Source organism: Ornithorhynchus anatinus, chromosome 7 (genome assembly GCF_004115215.2).
Source record: "Ornithorhynchus anatinus isolate Pmale09 chromosome 7, mOrnAna1.pri.v4, whole genome shotgun sequence".
Classification (NCBI taxonomy): Eukaryota; Metazoa; Chordata; class Mammalia; order Monotremata; family Ornithorhynchidae; genus Ornithorhynchus; species Ornithorhynchus anatinus.
This window is the reverse complement of record NC_041734.1, coordinates 68,113,668-68,135,791: the sequence shown is the minus strand read 5'-3', so window position 1 is coordinate 68,135,791 and position 22,124 is coordinate 68,113,668. Positions and strand designations below refer to the sequence as shown.

The 22,124-nt window shown below is 53.5% G+C and overlaps 1 protein-coding gene across 6 annotated transcripts in view; it reads left to right on the top strand.

Annotated features, from left to right (window-relative positions):
• ILRUN (inflammation and lipid regulator with UBA-like and NBR1-like domains) overlaps positions 1 to 22,124 on the top strand; it is a 94,049-nt gene that overhangs the window by 41,039 nt on the left and 30,886 nt on the right. For 5 of the 6 annotated variants that reach the window (XR_003760800.2, XM_029068375.2, XM_029068377.2 and 2 more), the window contains exons 2-3: positions 2,764 to 2,918; positions 9,271 to 9,468. Coding sequence is in view for 5 of the 6 variants with exons in the window: in XM_029068375.2 (XP_028924208.1) it covers positions 2,764 to 2,918; positions 9,271 to 9,468 (353 nt within the window). In the remaining variant the exon portion in view is untranslated. Of the gene's footprint in view, positions 1 to 1,517; positions 1,643 to 2,763; positions 2,919 to 9,270; positions 9,469 to 22,124 lie in introns of those variants that run through there. The other variant, XM_029068378.2, reaches the window with a different exon arrangement.

Sequence of the window (22,124 nt, the reverse complement as noted above, 5' to 3'; positions counted from 1 at the left end):
CCTCCTACCAAACAGAAGAGGAGGTCTGCATCGGAGACGGCGGACGGCGAAGAGCTTCTCTCTCCCCTCACTCTGTGCCATCTTTATCTGGTGTTGAGTTCCCTCTTGGCTATAACAGGCCCAGTACGTTGACCTGATCGGGAACTCACGATAACGTGTCTCGTCGTTATTGCCGCCACCCTCTGGGAAGCCAGTGACCCCAAGAGAAGCGGCGTGGCTCAGGGGAAAGAGCCCGGGCTTGGGAGTCAGAGGTCATGGGTTCGAATCCCAGCTCGGCCACTCGGCAGCTGTGTGACTGTGGGCAAGTCACTTCACCTCTCTGGGCCTCAGTTCCCTCACCTGGAAAATGGGGGTGAAGACTGTGAGCCTCACGGGGGGACAACCTGATGACCGCGTGTCTCCCCCAGCGTTTAGAACGGCGCTCTGCACATAGCAAGCGCTTGACAGATACCGACGTTATCATTATTGTCATTCAGCGGCTTTACCGGTGGCCTCGTCGTCACGGCCGTGACGCGGCACCGGCCCGGGGTGAGTTGGCGACGACGTGGGGATGGGGCGTGGCGCCCCGCTGGGCAAAGCCTGCTCTCATCCTTGACCTCCGGGAGAAGGTCTGCTTTGTCATCGTCCTCTTTCCCGCTGAGCTGCTCTGCCCTCCTTTCGTTTTCGATTTAGGGTGGTGTCCGCAGATGGCATTTTTATCCCCCATTTACTGAGCCGGCTCCCCTGGGAGGCAGGTTAATAAGCGATACCGTTCGCTCGGACCGGCGGGGCGGAGCCGGGGCGGGGGGGGGGGGGCCTGGAGTAGGGGGGGAGAGAGCTCCTCAGGCCGGGCAGCAAGATGGCATTTCGGCCGGTCGCCCCCTTGAGCGCTCAACCTGCTACACTGGCCTCGCAGTCCTTTCCTAGTGGTAGGGCCAAGGGGTGAAATACGAGCCGGGCCGAAGGGAGTTGGCGGGCAGCCGGGATGCACAGATAGCTTCCGAAGCCCCCTCTGCAGCCAAGTGAACGGAAAAGAACAGTCCCGCAGGCTGCGTGGCGGAGCACTGCGCCAGGAGAATCGTCTCTTTAAACTGTTATCATTATTGCGTTTGTTAAGCACTTCCTGGGGGCCGGCCACCGTACTGAGCGCTGGGGTGGACACAAGCAAACCGGGTTGGACGCAGTCCCCGTGGGGCTCACGGTCGCGCTCCCCGTTTTACAGGCGAGGGAACCGAGGCCCAGGGAAGTCAGGTGGCTTGCCCAAGGTCACACGGAGCCGGAATTAGAAGCAGGAGAACCTGGGTCCTAGTGCCGACTTTCGGATGCCGCTTCCTTGTATCCGTAGATATAACGAGAACTGCTCGGCCCGCCCCTTGGCGGTGGATGGGTTTATATATAGACAGCCAGACCTGGGTCGGCGAATCGCCTGTTTCGGGGGGCCGGGCGGGGCGGGGGGGGGGGGGGTTTGCTGGTGTCAAAACTAGTTTCAGTAGAGCGAGAAGTGAAGTAATTCTCAAAGAGAATTCTCGGAGTTCTGCTGCTCGGCAGTGGTAATGGCTGCATCAAAAATCATCCATCTCCCTCCCCCGGGGCTCTTTCTGCCGTCTCGGTGGCCTTCGTCTCATTGGCGTCGACTCGATAATCTGCCTGCTGGGTGGTTCAGGTAACCGTGGGCTCCGCTGGTCTGACTTTGTAGTCGCTGGCCACGAGAGGGGACTGGTGAGGGCTGCGCTTCGGAACTTTAAAGCCCTCCCGCCTGGCTTCCACCGGAGGCAGGGATCAAATCCTCTCCCCTCACCCCAGTCCCGCTTCCGGCGTGTACCTCTGTCGTGCTCTCCGGTGGCAGGGAGGCTTCCCGTCGGTGACGGGAGGAGTTGCTGCTGTTTAAGGGACCTTGGGCCTTTAAAAGACGCAGGCTTTGCAACCCAGTGACTCACCAGTCACACCGGTTTGGTAACCTTAGAAGGTCTTACCGTCCGGGGAGGTGTCGCCCAGTCCGTCAGTGGTATTTATCGAGTGCTTTACGTGTGCAGATCAGTGTGCCGTAGCCCTCGGGAGAGGACGGCGCAACCGAGTTGGCCGAGCGCTCCCCGCCCGCAGAGAGCTTCCCGTCTAGAGGGGGAAGACGGACATCGGTATAAATAAGTAACTCGTGGGTCAATCGGTGGTGTTCATCGGACGCTTACTGTGTGCAGAGCCTTGTACTGAGCGCTTGGGAGAGTACAGTGCAACAGAGTTGGCAGATAGGCTCCCTCGCCGCCCCGAGCTCCCGGGGTGGAGCGCGATGACGACGATGGTATTGGTTAAGCGCTTACTATGTGCCGCGCCCTGTTCTAAGCGCAGGGGTAGGTACAGGGTAATCGGGTTGTCCCACGTGGGGCTCACGGTCTCAGTCCCCGTTTTCCAGATGAGGCTCCCGAGGCCCGGAGAAGGGAAGTGACTTGTCCGAGGTCACACAGCGGACAGGTGGCGGAGGCGGGATTAGAACCCACGACATCTGACTCCCGAGCCCGGGCCCTTGCCACCGAGCCACGCTGCTTCCCCCACACGGCCGAGTGCCGTGGGGTGAATACCGACGTCCGGAGGGCAGTCGGCCAGCGTCCGGGGATCTGAGAGCTGGGATTCCAGGAGTCCGAGCCACAAAACCGAGGAGGAGGACCTTCGATTTTGCTTTTCCCTTTAAATACCGGCCTTGGGAAGGGGGCACATTCCTTCGTTGGGTCGTCCCGGAAGAGGCTGGAGTGGTCTGGACTGAAGCCTGTTACGTTCTCTCTTCATTTGCAGGAACTTGCAAGCAGCTATCGGAGCCTACTATGACTTTGAGAGTCCCAATATCAACGTGCCCTCTATGTCCTTTGTTGAGGATGTTACCATAGGAGAAGGGGAATCGATCCCTCCCGACACACAGTTTACCAAAACGTGGCGGATACAAAACTCTGGTAAATGTCAGGCCAGGGAAGCCTCTCTTTCCCAAGCTTTTGTTTTCTTTCAGCTGTAGAGTTTAAGAAGTCGGAGTTTATTAAACCCTGCGGTCGTGTGACTTTTGGGGGGGTCGGGGGCGGTGGGGAGAGGGTCGCTCTGAAAGACGGTGCAGAATTTCCTTTCACCGACCCCGTACCCTGCAGCTGACTGGGGAGGGGCGGGAGGGTCTCGTTCCTGGTTTTTACTCCCCAAGCCAGCTGGGACGATTTAAAACCCGTTTGGAGGGCAAAACGGAGAAAATGGGAGGAAGACGAGGTCTCGGGGACGGGGGCGGTTCATCGCAGCCTGCCGCTGCTTTCCATTTTAGTTCTGCTCTGACCAATCTCCCGTCTCCCGGGCATTTCCGCTGTGGTGAAAGAAAGTTCTCACCGTTCTTAAGGGTAGTAGGTGACTGGGGAGATTTTAGGCTTCTTTCCCCTCATCCGAGAGCAGCTGCCCCTTTGGAAGGGTTCTAACTTTCCGAATCATAATTGTCGCTCTGGGTTCCTTAAATCCCACACGTTTGCTTGGATTGTGGGCAGAAATGGCCACCTGGTAATCGTCCCGTGAAAATGTAATAAAGCTTGGGATAAGCAATTTCTTCTAATGGTACTAAGCGCTCACCGGGTGCCGGGCACCGGTACCGAGCGCCGGGGTAGATGCAACCCCATCAGGTTGGGCACAGTCCGTGTCTCCCGTGGGACTCACGGTCTTAATCCCCACTTCATAGATGTGGGACCTGAGGCACGGAGAAGTGAAGTGACTTCTCCAAGGTCGCCCAGCAGCCGAGTGCTGGAGCGGGGATTAGATCTCGGGTCCCGCTGACTCCCGGAACCCTGTTCTATCCACGAGGCCGTGCTGCTGCCCCGTTCCACAAACTTTGAAGTCTGGAGCCCAGTTTTGCCAGGAAAGCTTGGCTGATAAGGGGTCAGGGCGAAGCGAGGCCTTCGGCTTCGCCGAGTTGAATGGGCATCCCCGCAGACCCGACGTAACTTCCAAATGTGAGATGCCACCGTTCATAGCGTCTACGAAAACTTGCCCTGTGGGCAGCTTGATTTCTCTTCATTCAGTTCCCCACGTCACCCCTAACGGGACCTGTCGTCCCCCCGCCCCGATTCCGTTTCCACCAGCAGAGCAGGGAGGAGGTGCAGCAGGAGAAAACGACCTAGATATGACAAACACCATTAAAAAGAAATCCATATGAGCCCCCTGCCAGAGCAACAGTTTAAGGAAAGTCTCCGGAGAAAACCCGATATGGAACGGCCCAAGATTTGGTGCCGCGTTCAGGTGCAGATTTGTCATGGCCTGGACTTCCCTTTAACGGGAAATGTCTTGGAGGCCACGGCAGACTTAATTGATCATTGTCAACTGTCTCGCTTCACCTTTTCTAAAATATAAATGTCAAATTTTATGTCTGTTTCTGTGAGAAGGCTCAATGGACTTGATCGTCATGGAACAAATTAGATTAACCCAACTTTGCAAATGGTTTCAAAACAACCCTACAACATTTCTCTCGTCTTTCTACCTCTCCCGGGCTATTTGTCCTGACCAGGCATTAGGAACCTGAGCTAGAACGGGCCCCGGGCCTGCAAAAAAAGGGGAGCAAAGCGGAAGAAGAGCATATTTCTTGAAACGGTTACTTGATTTCAGCCTGATTTTTCTTTCTGCTCTACCCTCATGTCTGTTTTAGCCCTCCCAGTTTTCCTACCTGGGAGCAGGAAAGGCCACAAATGCCCCAAAGGTGTTTTTTTTCATTATTTTTTTGATGGGTAGATTCTCTTTCTAATATTTCATTTTTAAATGTCCCCCGAAACCTTCTGGGTTTTGTTTAGTTGATCAGTTGGCCCTGTGTCTCCCAATTACCCTTTCCTGTCCCATCCCTCCTCCTTTCCCTGGAGCAAAGCTCTTCTGTAAGGGACATTCCTCTTTTTTTTTTTCTTTAATCTTTTCTCCAAAAGTTGGATTTCACCTATCGAATGAATAGAAATCCTCATTTATTTACCTGCCCCCTAGCTTCTATGAGTTTCCTGCAGAATTTTCATTTTATATATTACCTGGAATTCCGTCTTACGGATTCTTTTTTAAGAGCATATGATGATAATAATGATGGCACTTGGTAAGCGCTTACTATGTGCCAAGCACTGTTCTAAGCGCTGGGGTGGGGAGGATACAAGGTAATCAGGTGGTCCCACGTGGGGCTCACAGTCATAATCCCCATATTACAGATGAGGTAACCGAGGCACAGAGAAGTGAAGCGACTCTCCCAAAGTCACACAGCTGACGAGCGACAGAGCCGGGATTAGAACCCACGACCTCTGACTCCCAAGCCTGGGCTCTTTCCACTGAGCCACGCTGCTTCTCTGTGATTTTGCAGCATTATTCCTGACATTGGGGGGGGGGGCATAAAAACTGAAGGAAGCCAAAAGAAGGTATGTGCCTTCTTTAGTTCAACCGAAAAAAGGAAAGGGGCAAGATCATAGAATGTCAAATGGAGAGCCGGAGCTCCTGGATTCTCTTCTTTCATTCTCACTTTGAATAAGAGCTGGGAGAAAATTGGCAACCTGAATGTAATTATTAGCTTAAACAGGATTCCAGGACTGGGCACTAAATGCCTCTCTTGTTTTTAAAAATCCCTGATAATTGTAGAAAAGGCACAGTAGGAAATATATTGCTTCAAGATGCCTGGTGCAAACAGGATATTTTTGCCCCCCTTTCAAGTAGGGAGTGCAAGAGCAACTTGGCTAGAGATACTGAGTATGTCATGATGGTCATTGAGAGATTAGGTGGAAAAAAAGGATTTTTGAGACCCAAGCATGTTGCTTTATAAATAGCAAGTGGCCTCCTCTCATCATCCTAGTTTGGCCTGTGTTGCTTTTGGGGTAGAATACTATGGTAAAGATTGGGGAGGGGGACGGCGCGGATGGATATGTGTGTAGGTATGGCTTTCCAGTCTATCGTCTGTATTCTAGTTCAAAAAATGCCCAGAACTACAGAAATATCAACTTACTTTTACAATGGCTCTCCATACCCCTATTTTCGATTCCCCGGGCGTTTAGACGCACAGCTGGTGAGAAGGATTTGAAAACTGCAGAAAACTTAGAAATGCACCACTGTCCCGAGAGCCTTCTCTTTAGGAAGCAGTCAACGTACTTTCGGGAAACTAAAAAACCCATGGTATTTCTCAGTTTCATTGACCAACACTGCAGAAACCCCCCCCCCCCCCTCGGTATCGAAATTCTTAATGACGCCGCTCCCTCTCTGCCTCCCCCAGGGGATATTGGAAGTTCAGAAAAGTAAAGGGGAAAGCTTTTAAAGTTCATTCCCAGGGGTTGAAACAGAGCTGAAGGAGGGCAAAAATCCCAATTTCTATTCCATTGCCATGTGCTGCCCCGTTAGCCCTTTTAGGGGAGCTCAGGTCGAGCAGGTTATAGAGTTTCACGGACTCCCCGCGTTTATTTTACCAGATGGGAAGGAGAAGAGTCTGAGCTCCAGCCGAACAGATCTATCAGTCACCGTTCTTCGCCTAGAAATAAGGGTTGCGATTACCGACCCGAGGCATGCGGTGACCCCAAGTGGGCAACTCCCCGGGCAGTGCATTCGCACGTTGTAAAACTTTTCGCCAGGAAGGTTGCGGACTCGAACGTCCCGCATTGGTTAAGTGACGATCTTTCCTTGGGCTGGGGTCAGATGGCTCCTCGGTGCCGGCTGTGGACCTCAGGTGGTCTGAAAGTACAGGCGAATCTTTCCTTTGTCCCGGGCTCACCGGAAGGTGTTTTTCAAGCGAGCCCTGGGATGATTAAAATCCTCCCACTCATCAGTCAACCACGCCGAAAGCGCGGAAGCGTCCACACCGCTCGGCCTCCCGGCGGGCCCCGCGGGTCGAACCCGGCACATCGGCCACGGGTCGGGACCTTGAAACTGAAGTGAGTCGCCCCCGAAATTCCGAGGCGGAGGACGGGAGGCAGGAAGTGGTGCTCCAGACCTGATGCCACTGAGGAAGTCGGGCGGCCGGCTCTTTGAGGAAGTGTTCTTCCTGGTAACAGATAAGTGCCACCTGACTAATGGGTGGAAAACAGCTCACCCCGATGGCTTGTTCTCAACTCAATAAAAGGCCCGGACTTTACCCCGTGAAGCACCTCAAGGATATATATTGTGGACGTGGTAAACGAATCGGCCCCTCCTGTCGTGGGGCCCTTTAAACACTTAACAGTCTTTCCCGTGACTCACGGCTGCCTCCGTGCCCAGTTACTCCCTGGAGGAGCCCGAGAGGGGAGACACTGTGAGATTGAACGGAAGGGTCCCCCAGACGCCAGCCGGGGGATATTTTCGGGGAGCCCCTGATTGGAGACCGTTTTACCCCACAAGTCTCCAACCTCTCAGCCTCACGTTCGGCGTCTCCCGGCTGCCGTTCCAGGCATCTTTACATCATTTCTCCCTTAAACTCAGTTCTGCCGCCGTAACGCGGGTGTTTTGGCTAGCACGCCGTTGGGCGTTCGGTCGGCCTAAGCCCGATTGGATGCAGCGCAACGCGGTGTCGGAAGAAGTGTCCTGTGCACCTCGGGTCAGAGGTGGGGGAGCACGGCGATGATGATGCTAATTAATCGTTGTAGTATTTGTTAAGCCCTTACTATGTGCCAGGCACAGTACTAAGAAGTGTTTTTGTGCACCTCCTGTCGGAGATGGGGGAGCACAGTGATGATAATGCTAATTAATCATTATAGTATTCGTTAAGCCCTTACTATGTGCCAGGCACGGCACTAAGCGGTGGGGTGGATACAAGCAAATCGGGTTGGACACAGTCCCTGTCCCACGTGGGGCTCGCTGTCTCAATCCCCATTTTACAGATGAAGTAACTGAGGTTCAGAGAAGTGAAGTGACTCGCTTAAGGTCACACAGCAGACAAGTGGCGAAGCCGGGATTAGAACCCATGACCTCCTGACTCCCGGACCCGTGCTCTTTCCACTACGCCATGCTGCTTCCCAATGAGGCCAGTGTTCTCCAATGCACAGTTTTTCAAGCAACCCCACCCCAGCGCCGTGGGAGAACTGAGTGTATCTTGTTCAAATGCAAATCCTCTGCCCGTCCCGAAGGAGCGGAATCTTTTCGTGCCAGGCCACACACCCGAGAAGTGAAAACCAGTATTCACCCGGCATATGCCATCTGTGTCTCCCTCACGGCCCTACCGCTATTTTCCCACCTCTCGCGGTCTATCTTTAGAGCGTGTAGTCTGGCGGCTTGAGGGATATTCAGTCCGAAGCGGCATCTGTGCTCCCCCGGCATTCCTCGGCGGCTGCATGAAATACCTTCTGCCGCTGCCTTTCGGGCTGAGGCGAATAGAGTTCCAGATCGGCTGGAGAGAGGAGACGGTCCATCCCAGAGAGGTACCTCATCCAAAGCCTTTCTCCGCCGTCAGCCTCCCGCCTTTCAGGGATAATTCTCGTTCGTAGGAACGAAGCCCCTTGCAGCATTCCTGGAATTTCTCATGCCAGCCCAGCCGCCGGTAAACCCCGGCAACCGCCGGCCCGTGCCGTCGATCAGCCGATGGGCGATCGATCCCCGGCGGTGGCCAGTCCTCGCCGTCCTCCCACCCTCTCTGGGCAACCGTTTCGGCACCCGGGACCACCTCGGTCGACCCCCGGCTGACGTTCGCCGCGGATCCCCGCGGAATGGGCGGAGTCTGTTGCGGAGAGCAAAAGCCAGAAAGGAATCAAGGAAATCTGAAGAACGATTTAAACGGAAATCCAACGGGGCCACCACACTATTCTTCGCACCAGAGTTTTGATGGAAAGAAACAAGGGCACGGTGACGAAGTCAGGGAGGTAGCGGGGCCCGCAGACTGTTAGTTTTTCTTTGTCAGCTTAAAAAGGCAAAGGGAAGAGGAACAAACTCACCCACCATAAAGGCAGCGGGATGCAGGAGGAGCGAAAACTGGATGGACCCCCCCCCACCCCCCCCCCCCACCTCCTCACCGTCAGGGTCTGCCCCGCCCGTGTGGACGCGATCGTTTCCCGAGGTCGTCTGGATATCTACCGCTTTAGCGAATCTTAATGCCTTCCGTTTTGGGGCCCCCCGCTGACCTGGGGCTGTCGTCCTGGGACGGGTAGAGACCGGCAGAGTGACTCAGCCCTGTCACCCCAAGCTCCCGGGCCCGGCGGGAGGGAGACGGTTCAAGTGAAACGCGCAGGTTTCCGTGTTGGTAGCCTCCTCCTTTCCCCGCCCCGCGCCCCACCGCCTTCACCCCCGCCCTCCCCAAAGTCCCAGCCGTCTAAGGTCACCGGCGGCTGCGGCGCCACGAGGTCTCTAACACGTTTCTCTTCTGTTTGATCTCAGGGACAGAGGCCTGGCCTCCGGGGGTTTGTCTTAAGTATGTCGGGGGAGACCAGTTTGGCCACGTGAACATGGTTATGGTCAGGTCACTAGAGCCCCAAGAGATGGCAGATGTCAGCGTCCAGATGTGCAGCCCCAGCACAGCGGGAATGTATCAGGGACAATGGCGAATGTGTACGGCCACGGGACTCTACTACGGAGGTGAGTCTATCGCTGGGTCGCCACGCTGGGGACTTGGGCGGCGTTCGCGTTCCCGGGGCTCCCGGACCGTCCCACGTGCGCGGCCTCTCGTAATCACAAAGCAACCAGTTGAAACGTTTCAGCTTAATTTTGGGCTGCGGAAACGCTCTCTGTCCCCCTCTAGACTGGAAACTCCTTGGGGGCGGGGAACGTGTCTCTGTTAGATCGTACTCTCCCAAGCAGGCGGCGCAACGCTCCGCACAGAGTAAGCGCTCACTAAATACCATCGATGGATTGGTAAGCAATCTCTTCGACCTCGCTAAAAGCCGTTCACTCCGTACAGTCATTTCTCCTAGAGTGTGGTTCCTGACATTTTTATTAGGGGAAAAGGGCGTCACGGTGACCACCGGGTCCACGGAGATTAATGCATCAGGGGGTGGCCTTAACTTTGTTAAATTTAAAGTTAAATCTGTGAACGGTAAATTTGTTAGCTTTGTTAAATTTCACGATTTCGCCCCTACGTATGGTTAAGAGGGGGGACGGAGAGAATATCTTTCGTTTCAGAATGTGCTTGCTGTCTGCTTCCGCTCGCGGAAGGCTCGCCTGTTCTTCGGAGAGCTGATCCGCACCAGCTATTTGAATTCGCGCCTTTAAATCTAGAATATTTTTAGCGACTCAGCTTCGCAGTCATTTGAAACGACCGACTACCGCCCACAGGGTTTACTCCTCAGTGGGAGCAGCAGCTTGTCTCCACAAGCGCCAGTAACATTAATAATAATAATGTTGGTATTTGTTAAGGGCTTACTATGTGCGGAACACTGTGCTAAGCGCTGGGGCAGATACAGGGTAATCAGGTTGTCCCTCGTGAGGCTCACAGTCTTCACCCCCATTTTACAGATGAGGTAACCGAGGCCCAGAGAAGTGAAGTGACTCGCCCACAGTCACACAGCTGACACAAGTGGCGCAGCTGGGATTCGAACCCATGACCTCTGACTCCCAAGCCCGGGCTCTTTCCCGAGTCCTACAGCCTTTACCCGGCCGCTACTAGTTGGAGCCAAGCTGAGAGTGGCATGGAGGTATCTTCGGAAGATATCTACTTCCTTGTGTAGAAGAACCTCTTACAGCGCACGGGTCTGGGAGTCAGAAGAACGTGGGTTCTAATCCCGGCTCCCCCGTTTGCCTGCCGTGTGACCTTGGACAAGTCACTTCACTTCTCTGTGCCTCAGTTCCCTCGACTGTAAAATGGGGATTGAGACGTCGGACAGGGACTGTGTCCAGCCCGATTTGCTCGTAATCACCGCAGCGTTTAGTACGGTGCCTGGACATAGTCAGTGCTTAACAAATACCATTATTATTATTATTATTATTATTATGTACTCTCCCAAGTGCTTATACAGTGCTCTGCATATAGGGAGTGCTCCAGAAATACCACTCACTGACTGACCGTCACATTGAGCCACTTGCAGAGTGCGTATATTTTGCCGAAAAGCTTTCGATTCCTACCCTTCTATCTGCGAACACCCCCCGACCCCTCCCCTTTCCTTAAAATAATCCTTTTCGGGAGCCCACTGCAGTCTCCTTGTTTTATTTTGTTGTCTGTCTCCCCCTTCTAGACCGTGAGCCCGTCGTGGGGTAGGGATGGTCTCTATCTGTTGCCCAATTGTACTTCCCAAGCGCTTAGTCCAGTGCTCCGCACACAGTAAGCGCTCAATAAATACAATCGAATGCACGAATCGCACATAGTAAGTGCTTAACAAGTGCCCTTATCGTTATCATCATCATCATCATCCACCTATCGTTCCGTCTCCATCCTCCCGTCCTGTCCAAACTCCTCCAACGGGTTGTACGCACCTGCCGTCTTCGCTTCCTCTCCTCCGACTCCCTCCCGGCCCCCTCTTTCACAGTCTGGTTTTCTCCCCCCTCACTCCACTGCGGTTGCCCTCTCCCAGGTCATCAGCGCCTTCCTGCTCGCCTCTCCCGTCCTGATCCTCCTGGCCCGCTCGGTTGCCTCTGACCCCGGGGACCACCGCTTCTCCTAGTAGCCCTTCCCAACCCTGGTTTTTCTGTCCCAGTCCTCCCCGCCTCCTTCTCCCCGGCCGCTCCGTCTCATCTCTGTGGCTGGGCCTTTCTCCTCTTCTCAATCCACTGCACTCCTCTGGGGAACTCATCCTCTCCCCCAGCTTCGGCTGCGACCTCCGGGCAGACGACTCCCAGATCGATCTCCCCCGTGATCTCACATTTCCTCCTGCCTCCGGGACATCCCTCACGAGCCTGTCTTGCCAGCACCTCAAGTTCAGTAGGTCTAAAAAAACCCCTTCTGGACTGTAAATCTATTTTGGGCAGGGATTGTCTCCCTCTATTGCCGAATTGTACTTTCCAAGCGCTCAGTACAGTGTTCGACAGCGAATGAATGAATAAAACTGGACCACTCATCTTCTCCCCCAGATTCCTCCACCTAACTTTCCCGGCGGGTTGGTTGACGACACCACCGCCCACCCCGCCTTGCCGCTTTCCTTGACTCCTTTCATCTTTCAACCCCCGTGTACAGTCCGTCACCAGCCCCTGTCGCTTTCAGAACGGGCCCCTTCCTTTCCGTGCCAACTGCCGCCGTGCCGGTCCGGGCCCCGGTCGTATCCCGACCTGACCGCCTCGTAATAATGATGAATAAATTACGGTAGTCGTTAAGCGCTTACTACGTGCCGGGGTGGAGAGAAGCGAATCGGGTGGGGCACGGTCCCTGTCCCGCGGGGGGCTCACAGTCCCGATCCCCATTTTACAGATGAGGGAACCGAGGCCCTGAGAAGTGACGTGACTTGCCCAAGGTCACACAGCAGGGCATGCGGTGAAGCCTTCTGACTCCCAGGCCCGTGCTCTTATCCGCCGCGCCCTGCTGCTTCGTAAACCTTCACCAGCCTCCTCACCGACTTCTCCGCTTCCTCTCTCCCTTCCCCTCTTCGTGGCCGTACTTCGCTCTGCTGCCGGATCCCATTTTCCTGCCACACCGTTCCGCGCACGTCTCCCCAATCCTCAGAAACCTCCGACGCTTTGCCCGTTTCCCCTCCGCCCCAGGTAGCTTCCCGGCCCTCAGTCGGTTTTCCCCACCACAAGCCGGCTTGCACCCTTTCCTCCTTTCATCCTACTAACTGCGCCTCATTCTTGTCTCTCCTGCCGCTCACGTCCTCCCTCCGCGGTCCGGAGACTGTTGCGTTACCCATCTTCAAAGACCCCCACAAATCACCTCTCCCCAAAGGTCGATTGAGCTCTCAACTCTCCCACCCTAGCCGGCCCCCCCTCCCAACTACTGCGTCAGCCCTTCCGTATCACATTCAGTTCACATTCAGTAGTATTTATTGAGCGCTTACTAGGTGCAGAGCACTGTACTGAGCGCTTGGAATGGACAATTTGGCAACAGATAATCCCCGCCCATTGACGGGCTTATAGTCTAGTTGGGGATTGGCATGCTTACGCACCTTCTTAGCATTTAGGTAGATGTGAGCGCTTAGTACAGTGCTCTGCACTCAGTAAGCTCTCAATAAATATGATTTTATCCCCTATTCCTTTCTCGCCCTTGCTGGATTGTAATGTCTGTGTGGGCAAGGGTCATCCCTTCTCTCTTGTATCATCCCAAGCATTTGGTCTCCTCCACCCCCCTTGGGCCCTCAATAGATGCTGTTGGCTCTTAAGAGTCTTGCAGCGTAGTGATGGAGAATTAGCTGGATCATTTGGGAGGACCAAAACATGTTGGTATTCGTTAAGCGCTTACTATGTGCAGAGCAGTGTTCTAAGCGCTGGGGTAGATACAGGGTCATCGGGTTGTCCCACGTGAGACTCACAGTCCTAATCCCCATTTTACAGATGAGGGAACTGAAGCACAGAGAAGTGACATGCCCACAGTCCCACAGCTGACAAGCGGCAGAGCCGGGCTTCGAACCCGCGACCTCTGACTCCCAAGCCCGTGCTCCTTACGCTGAGCCACGCTGCTTCTCGCTTTGAAGAATACTCTACCGTATAGATGCTTTCGGGGGAAAATAAAAATAGATCCCATTTCGCACGTGGGTCGGTGAAATAGTTCATGGAAGGATGCGTGGCCTCGTAGAAGGAGCACGGGACTGACCCTTGGGACCAGAGTTCCAGACCCGGCTGTGCCCCCTGCCTGCTGTGTGACCTTGGGCCAGTCACTTCTCGGGGCCTCTGTTTCCTCTTAGACGGTGAGCCGCGTCTGGGGTCAGGACTGTATCCAATCTGATTATCCTTTCTTTGCCCAGGGCTCGGCACAGTGCTTGGCGCATAGAGAATATTGTTATGATCGCTATTATGATCGTTATTCTATTTCCTTGGTAAGAAAGAATTCAGTTCTAATTGAAATGTATCCCCGAACGGCTTAGAGTGCCCTTTCTCCTGCCTTCCATCCAAATCTAGATCGCCACTGTGGCTGCAGGATTTTACAGGCGTCGTGACCGCCCATTTTTGAGCAGTGTGAGAAACGCATTTGGGAGCGGTAGATTTTTGTTTGGTTTTTGTTTTCCTGCTCTTTGGCGTCCAGCGCGATCTTCCCGGCGCATTCTGCGTTCTTTAATTATTGCTCAGAATGTGGGAGTAGACGTGTATTTTTAGAAACATGCCATTAGCTTTGTAGTCTGAGTGGGGAACTTTAGCAAGGGATGAGCCCCTGGGGAAGAAAATTGCCTTTCGATGGTTTCTGTAGTCTCGAACCAACCGCGGCCTGCTCTCGGAAGGGTTTTTCCCGGACGGCGAGCCCGTCCTTTGTTTCGGGGACAGATTAAGCCGCACAGAATGACATCTCCCCTCGTCGGCTCCGCTTCCCCTCGCCCTTTCTTCTCTCTTCAGGGAGTGTGTGTTCTTCCTTCTCCGGCTAAGGAGACCCGAGAACATCCCTGAGGTACTCTGACGGAGTATCGCGGAGAACCCCAGCCAGGAGAAGGGCCCTGCGGTGGTCCTTCCTCCCTCAGGAGGAAACGGGTTGTCGTTGAAGCTCGCGGAACCCCTCCTTTGTTTTGAAGCGCCCACTCTGCGCCAGGCACTCTACAGGGTACTGGGGTAGATGCAGCATAATCAGGTTGAACACAGTCTCCATCCCACACGGGGCTCACGGTCTTAATCCCCGTTTTACAGGTGAGACAACTGAGGCACAGAGAAGTGAAGCGACTTCACGGAGCGGGAATTAGAACCCAGGTCCTTCCGACTCCCAGCCCCGTGCTCTTTCCTCCAGGCCACGAGGGGTTCACTCTGGGCGGTTTTCGTCTTTTCGGCCTCATCCCATCCATTGAAAAACCCATTCAGAACGTACTCTCTCTCCTTTATGTTTCCTGGAAGGGTGAGAGAAAGCCCCAAGACGGCTTTTCCTTGCACCGGATGTGCCTGAAACCTGTTCCTGTCTGATTCCCGGTTTCCCGTTGGCAACACTCAAACAGATATTTAGCTGCGAGAAGGTTCATCTGTTCTGTTCCGACTTAAAACGACTCTCTGGTCAGGTCAGAGAGGCCGAGAAGCAGCTTAGCCTAGTGGCTGGGGCGGGGGCCTGGGAGTCGGAAGGTCCAGGGTTCTGATCCCGCCCCTGCCGCTCGTCTTCAGCGCGGCCTTGGGCGAGGCAGTTCACTTTGCCGGGCCTCAGCTGCCTCATCTGGCAAAATGGAGATCAAGACCGTGAGCTCCCTTGTGGGCCGTGGATTGAATCCAACTTGACTCTTATCAGCTGTGCGACTTGGGACAAGTCACTTCCCTTCTCTGCGCCTCGGTGACCTCATCTGTAAAATGGGGATTAAGCCTGCGGGCCCCATGTGGGACAAGCTGATGACCTTGCACCCCAGCGCTTAGAACAGTGCTTGGTGCATAGTAAACGCTTAACAAATACCGTCATCATCATTATCATTATTATCTTGTATCTACCCGATAGCTTAATAAATACTGTTTTTTTTTAAAAAAAAAAAACCCAAATTAGAGCCTTTCGGATCGTGAAACTCAAGTCAACTTGCATTTCACCCGTTCAGGGCAAAAGAGGCTGTAACCTTGTAACGGCATATTGGGAATCGCACCAAAAAAAGCGCCCAAAACACTGACCATCCGATGGTGAGCCTGGGCTTGCGTGAATCTCATTTTCGATTGGGAAAAGTGAACCCAACTCCTACGTCGGGAACTTTCAAACCAAGAGAAGGGAGGCTTCTCTGAGGAGAAGGTTGAATTGGGTCTGTGGTCGACTCACGTGCAGAGGCTTGAGGTTTCACAGAATCGTGTAGCTAAAAGGAACCTCGAAAGATCATCCGCTCTAGTCCACTGCCTTCAAGCAGGTGAAACCGTTCAGGCTCAGTGGTTGTCTGTTCTTTCCTTAAAGATCTCTCAGGATAATGACGCTAACTGTGTATTTGTTAAGCGCTTACTATGGATCAAGCACCGTTTAAGCCCTGGGGTAGACGCAAGAGCAGAAGGTCTCACGTGAGGCTCACAGTCTAAGTAGGAGGGCTGACAGGTGTTGAATCTCCATTTTACGGTTGAGGAACGAGGCCCGAGGAACCCAAGTGACTTGCCCGAGGTCACACAGCAGACCGGCGGCAGAGCCGGGACTAGAACCCAGGTCTTCTGACTCCCAGGCCTGGGCTCTTTCCGCTAGGCCACGCTGCTTCTCGGGACAGAAACCTAGCCACCTTCCTCAGGAACTCTTTCCTCTGTTTCATCACCCCGATAAACAAGAAGGTCTTCCTCAGGTTCATCTCTCCTGCTTTATTTCATCCCGTCTCCTCATATCTTGTTCTCAGCGCAGCATCCTCCCCATAAAACTTCTTAATATCCTTGAAGGTGGTTAGTAAGCCACCGGTTTCCTTGTCTTCTCTAGTCCGAACAATCCCAGTTCCTTTAACCTTTGCTCCTAAGACCTCTTTTCCAACTCTTTAAAAATTTTGGACCCCCTTTCCTGGTTCTTCTGCGCCTCTCTCTCATCCATCTCCCCACCGACCCCTTTCCCACGGCCTCCCTCTCCGTATTCGTGGGACCAGCACTCTCCCCGCCTTCGGAGCCTTATTAAGGTCACCTCTCCTCCAAGAGGCCTTCCCCGGTTAAGTCCTCTTTTTCCCCGGCTCCCCTCTCCCCTCTGCATCATTGGATATGCACTTGGATACGTGACTTCGGGCAGTCGGTGTTCATCCCACCCTCACCCCCAAAGTACTTAATGTACGTATCTATAAATCGTGTATTGTGAATTATTTACATGAATGTCTCTCTCTCTCTCTAGACTCTAAGCCCACTGTAGGCCAGGTAACATGGTTGCTGATTCTGTTGTATTCATGGCTCAGTGGAAAGAGCCCGGGCTTGGGAGTCGGAGGTCATGGGTTCCAGTCCCGGCTCCGCCGCACGTCAGCTGTGTGACTTGGGGCGAGTCACTTCACTTCTCTGGGCCTCAGTTCCCTCCACTGTAAAATGGGGACGAAGACTGTGAGCCCCGCGTGGGACAACCTGATCACCTTGTATCCCCCCGGCACTTGGAACAGTGCTTGGCACGTAGTCAGCGCTTAACAAGTACCGTCATTATTCTTATTCTTATTATTTCTTCTCTCCTAAGTGTTTAGTGCAGTGCTCTGCACGTATTAAATGCTCAAATGCCATCGATGATGATGATGATCGATGATGATCTTCTCTACCTCCCTTTTAGCGTGTGGTGCTGGAAAGGTTCTGCCTTCCCCGTTGTCTTTCCAGCTCTCCCCCCCATTAGCTAAACATGTATTTTCTGTCTACTCTGTATTTTTGTGTCGTTTTTTAGTAATAATAATAATGATGATGATGGTATTTGTTAAGTGCTTACTGTGTGCCAAGAAGTGGTATTTGTTAAGCGCTTCCGGTGTGCCGGGCACTACACTAAGAAGATGCGGGCTAATCAGGTTGGACGCTGTCCGTGACCCACGTGGGGCTCACGGTCCTAATCCCCATTTTAAAGATGAGGGAACTGAGGCCCACGGAAATAAGATGATAACGTTGGTATTTGTCAAGCGCTTACTATGTGCAGAGCACTGTTCTAAGCGCTGGGGGGATACAAGGCGATCAGGTTGTCCCATGTGGGGCTCACAGTCTTCATCCCCATTTTTACAGAAGAAGTAACTGAGGCACAGAGAAGAAAGAAGATGACTTGCCCAAGGTCACCCAGCAAACAAGTGGCGGAGTCAGGGTTAGAACCCCGGTCCTCTGACTCCCAGGCCCGGGCTCTAAGCCACTGGGCCGTGCTGCTTCACGGGGCATTTCATTCATTCATTCATTCAATAGTGTTTACTGAGCGCTTACTATGGGAGGAGCACTGGACTAAGCGCTTGGAACGGACAAATCGGCAACAGATAGAGACAGTCCCTGCCCACTGACGGGCTTACAGTCTAACCGGGGGAGACGGACAAAAACAATAACAATAAATAGAGTCAAGGGGACCAACATCTCATTAAAACAGTGGCAGTAAATAGAATCAAGGCAATAAATAGAATCAAGAAGAGAATTAGCGCGTCCTTTCCCTGCCCATAACAAGCTTACAGGCTAGAGGACTGGAAGTTCATGATCTTTGTGGCTGAGGCTGTAGGAACCAATAGGCAGCCGTCTAAAACCGTGAGACTGAGCAGCGTCTTCGGCTACCACAGAGCAAACCGAAAAGCCACCCCGTAGCGTCTGCTTTAAGGAATAGCCCGTTGCCTCCAAGACTTTCGAACCGTGTGTGTGACAACTGCCGTGAGGAAACGTTGTGGCTCAGTGTCATCACAAGGCTGGAAAAGAAAGATTACTTAACCACAGCCTGGGTTCCCTGAACGGAGACACTTCCAATCCGCCCATCTTGGACCGATAATAATAATCATTATTACTGTGGTATCTGTTAAGCGCTTCTTATGTGCTGAGCACTGTTCTAAGCGCTGGGGTAGATGCAGGGGCATCAGATTGTCCCACGTGAGGCTCACGTTTTTTAATCCCCATTTTTCCGGATGAGGTAACCGAGGCCCAGAGAAGCGAAGCGACTTGCCCAACGTCACGCAGCAGAGAGGAGGCGGGGCCGGGATTAGAACCCACGTCCTCTGACTCCCAAGCCCGGGCTCTTCCCGCTGAGCCGCGCTGCTTGGTTCCGGGCCACACGGCCAGGTCGTCCTGGTCAGGCGGCCACCAGCAGACCTCCGGGCGGTGACCCCGTTAGTGATGAAGAGATGCTGACATTCGCCCCAGCATCCTTTTCTTTAGTTTCCTGGCGCGGCACCGGGACCTTGTCCTCGGGGTCGGCGGTCGCCTCTGGAGGCCGCCTTGAGGGCGAGGGCAGTTGAGGTAGGCCTTCGTCCTGTTCATCCCCTTTCCCGCTCCAAGTGGGCCAGCTAATGTGCGTGGTTAAAGTTCCGAGAAAACCCTCCCGGGTCTTCTCCTCTGTCCTGCCAGTCTTTCGGCCTCGCAGTGACGATGACGTTATCCGTCAAGCGCTTACCGTGTGGCGAGCGCCGTCCTCCAGTCGAATCCGGCTGGACCCAGTCCCCGTCCCGCCCGGGGCTCCCGGTCCCAATCCCCATTTTACAGATGAGTTGACCGTGGCGCGGAGGAGTGAAGTGACTTCCCCGAGGTCACGGGGCGGTCAGGTGGCCGAGCCGGGATCAGGACCCGAGGCGTCGCCGCTCCCGGGGCCGGGCTCCGTCCGCCGAGCCGCGCTGCGCCTCCCCCCTCACCGAGGCGCCAACGGTGGGCGACGGGTCGTCCGGGTGGATCTTTTCCCGTCCCGGGGGAGGATCTGCGGATATCTTCCCGCCCCAGCCCGGCCCTCCGCGGGGCGCGGGGTCTCCCCGAAGGTCCCCGACGTCCGCGGGGGAGCGAGCCGGGCAGTCACCGGGAGCCAACAGCAGAGGTCACCACCTGCCCACCTGGGACCGTCCTGGCCGGCCGCCGCTTGCTTGGTTGCCCGATCGGCCGAGAAGCCGCTACGGTTCCCTGGAATTGGCTTGCGAATCCTAAACCCCGAACGCCCGGAACCCTGAACTGGGCTTTTCTGGTATTTGGGTACTAAAAGATCTGCATCTCATCTATCGGTCTATCGGTCTATCGGTCTATCGGTCTATCTGTCTATCTACCTACCTACCTACCTACCTACCTACCTACCTACCTACCTATCTACCTACCTACCTACCCATCTCTCTCTCTCCTCCCTCTCCTCTCTCTTCTCCCTCTCCTCCCTCCCCTCCCTCTCTCTCTTCTCTCTCTCCTCTCTGTCTCTCTCCTCTAATCTGTCTCTCTCTATCTCTTCCAATCTGTCTATCTATATCTCTCTCTCTCTCAATATACCTATATAAACATATAGGCATATTAAAAAAAAAAACCGCTCCCCCCCCATCTATCTATAGGCGCTTAGTACAGTGCTCTGCACGCAGTAAGCGCTCAGTACAATTGAATGAATGTAAAAGGGGAAATTAAGATGGTGAGCCTTCTGTGGGACATGGGCTGTGTCACACTTCTTTACCTGGTTTTCATTCGGTAGTATTTACTGAGCGCTTACTAGGTGCAGGGCACTGCGCTGGGCGCTTGGAATGTACAATTCGATCTATCCCAGCACTTAGATCTATAGATATATATCTATAGATATAGATGAACTTATATAAATATATAGGCATGTATATAAACATCTCCCCACATATAATACATATCTATAGATCTAGATATGCCTGTATAAATACATAGGTATATACAAAAACCCTCTCCCCGTATATAATATATATAGATCTATCTATCTATCTATAGATGAGAAGCAGCGTGGCTCAGTGGAAAGAGCCCGGGCTTGGGAGTCAGCGGTCATGGGTTCGAATCCCGGCTCTGCCACTTGTCAGCTGTGTGACTGTGGGCAAGTCACTTCACTTCTCTGTGCCTATATAAATATATATATATATACCTCTCTCCCATATATGTATACATCTATATCTCTATCCATAGATATCTATAGATATACCTATATAAATATATAGGTGTATATATGAAAACCTCTCCCCATATATCTATAGATATATAGATATCTGATTCTCTCTCTATAAAAAGATTTGGCACTATATAGAGACTAAATATAGACTTGGCACTATCGCTCACTTTCTCCATATTTATATCTGATTCTCTCTATAAATAAAAAGACTTGGTCCTATATATAGACTACATATAAACTTGGCACTATCACTCTCTACGTGTATCTGATTCTCTCTATAAATAAAAAGACTTGGCACTATATATAGACTCTAAATAGACTTGGCACTATCTCTCTCTTGTATATATGGAGAGAGAGAGAGAGAGAGAGAGATGAGACATATAGATTCATTCAATCGTATTTATTGAGCACTTAGTATGTGCAGAGCACTGTACTAAGCGCTTGGAATGTACAATTCTGCAACAACTAGAGACAATTCCTGCCCAACAACGGGCTCACAGATATATATATATATATATAGAGAGAGAGAGTGCCAAGTCTATATAAAGTCTTTAGAGAGAGTTTTTTTAATAGTATTTCAGTGCCAGGTACTGTACTGAGCGCCGGGATAGATACCAGGTAAACGGGTTTGACCCAGGCCATGTCCCTCAGAAAGCTCACAATCTCCCTTTTACATTCATTCAGTTGTACTGAGCGTTTACCGTGTGCAGAGCGCTGTATCAAGCGCCCGAAGATGAGGTGCCTGAGGCACAGAGAAGCGAAAGGACTTGCCCAAGGTCACGCAGTATTCAAGTGGCAGAGCCGGTATCAGAACCCAGATCCTCTGACTCCCAGGCCCGAGTCCTGCCCACTAGGCCACGCCGCTTCACGTTGGGATGTGTTCATCTGGAGAGACGGGTGGGATTCGTTCGTTGGGTCGTATTTATTGAGCGCTTACTATGTGCGCAGCACTGTACTGAGCGCTCGGAACGGACAGTTCGGCTTTTTACCAGATGACCCCACGTAAGGACGCGGGCGGCCCCTCGGCACTTGCGGCCCCTCAGCCTCCCGGGGCATCTTGGAACATTCATTCAATAGTATTTACTGAGCGCTTACTGTGTGCAGAGCACCGTACTAAGCGCTTGGAATGTACAATTCGACAACAGATAGCGGCAATCCCTGCCCACTGACGGGCTTACAGCCTAATCGTATCAGTGCCCGTACTCTATCCACACTTACTTATCCACCTTCCCATTCGCCTCCCCTTCCAGGCCGTAAATTACTTCGCATCCGTCTCCCCCGAGAGACCGAGAGCCGTTTGAGGGGAGGGATCATCTCTTCTGTGCCTCCTCGATCCTCCCAGGCATTTAGTGTGGCGTCCTCGGTCCCGGCGGGTCCTCCGCAGATGCATCCGTTACCGATAAGCGGGCTGTCCGCGTGGGCATCAATGCGATATTTCACCAACCGAGAGGTTGTCCTTGCCTCCCCACCTCCCGGAGGGTTGAAGAGGATCGGTCCGCCGGTGGGGGTGGAACCGCAAGGTATCCCACGGCTCTCTGGTGATAGTGACGGGAGCCCGAAAAGGACAGACCGGCCTCCATTTCCTGGCCCGCCTCCTCCCGTCCCGTCCCGTCCCGTCCCCCCCCGCCCCCGCCCCGGGCCCGGATCGTCCGGGCTGCCGAGCGGGAGATCAGAGCTGCCGAGCTCCCGACGGCTGTCGATTAGCAGCAGCCCTCGAGTCCAACCGGCCCGGAGAGAGCACGGGCCTGGGAGTCAGAGGGTC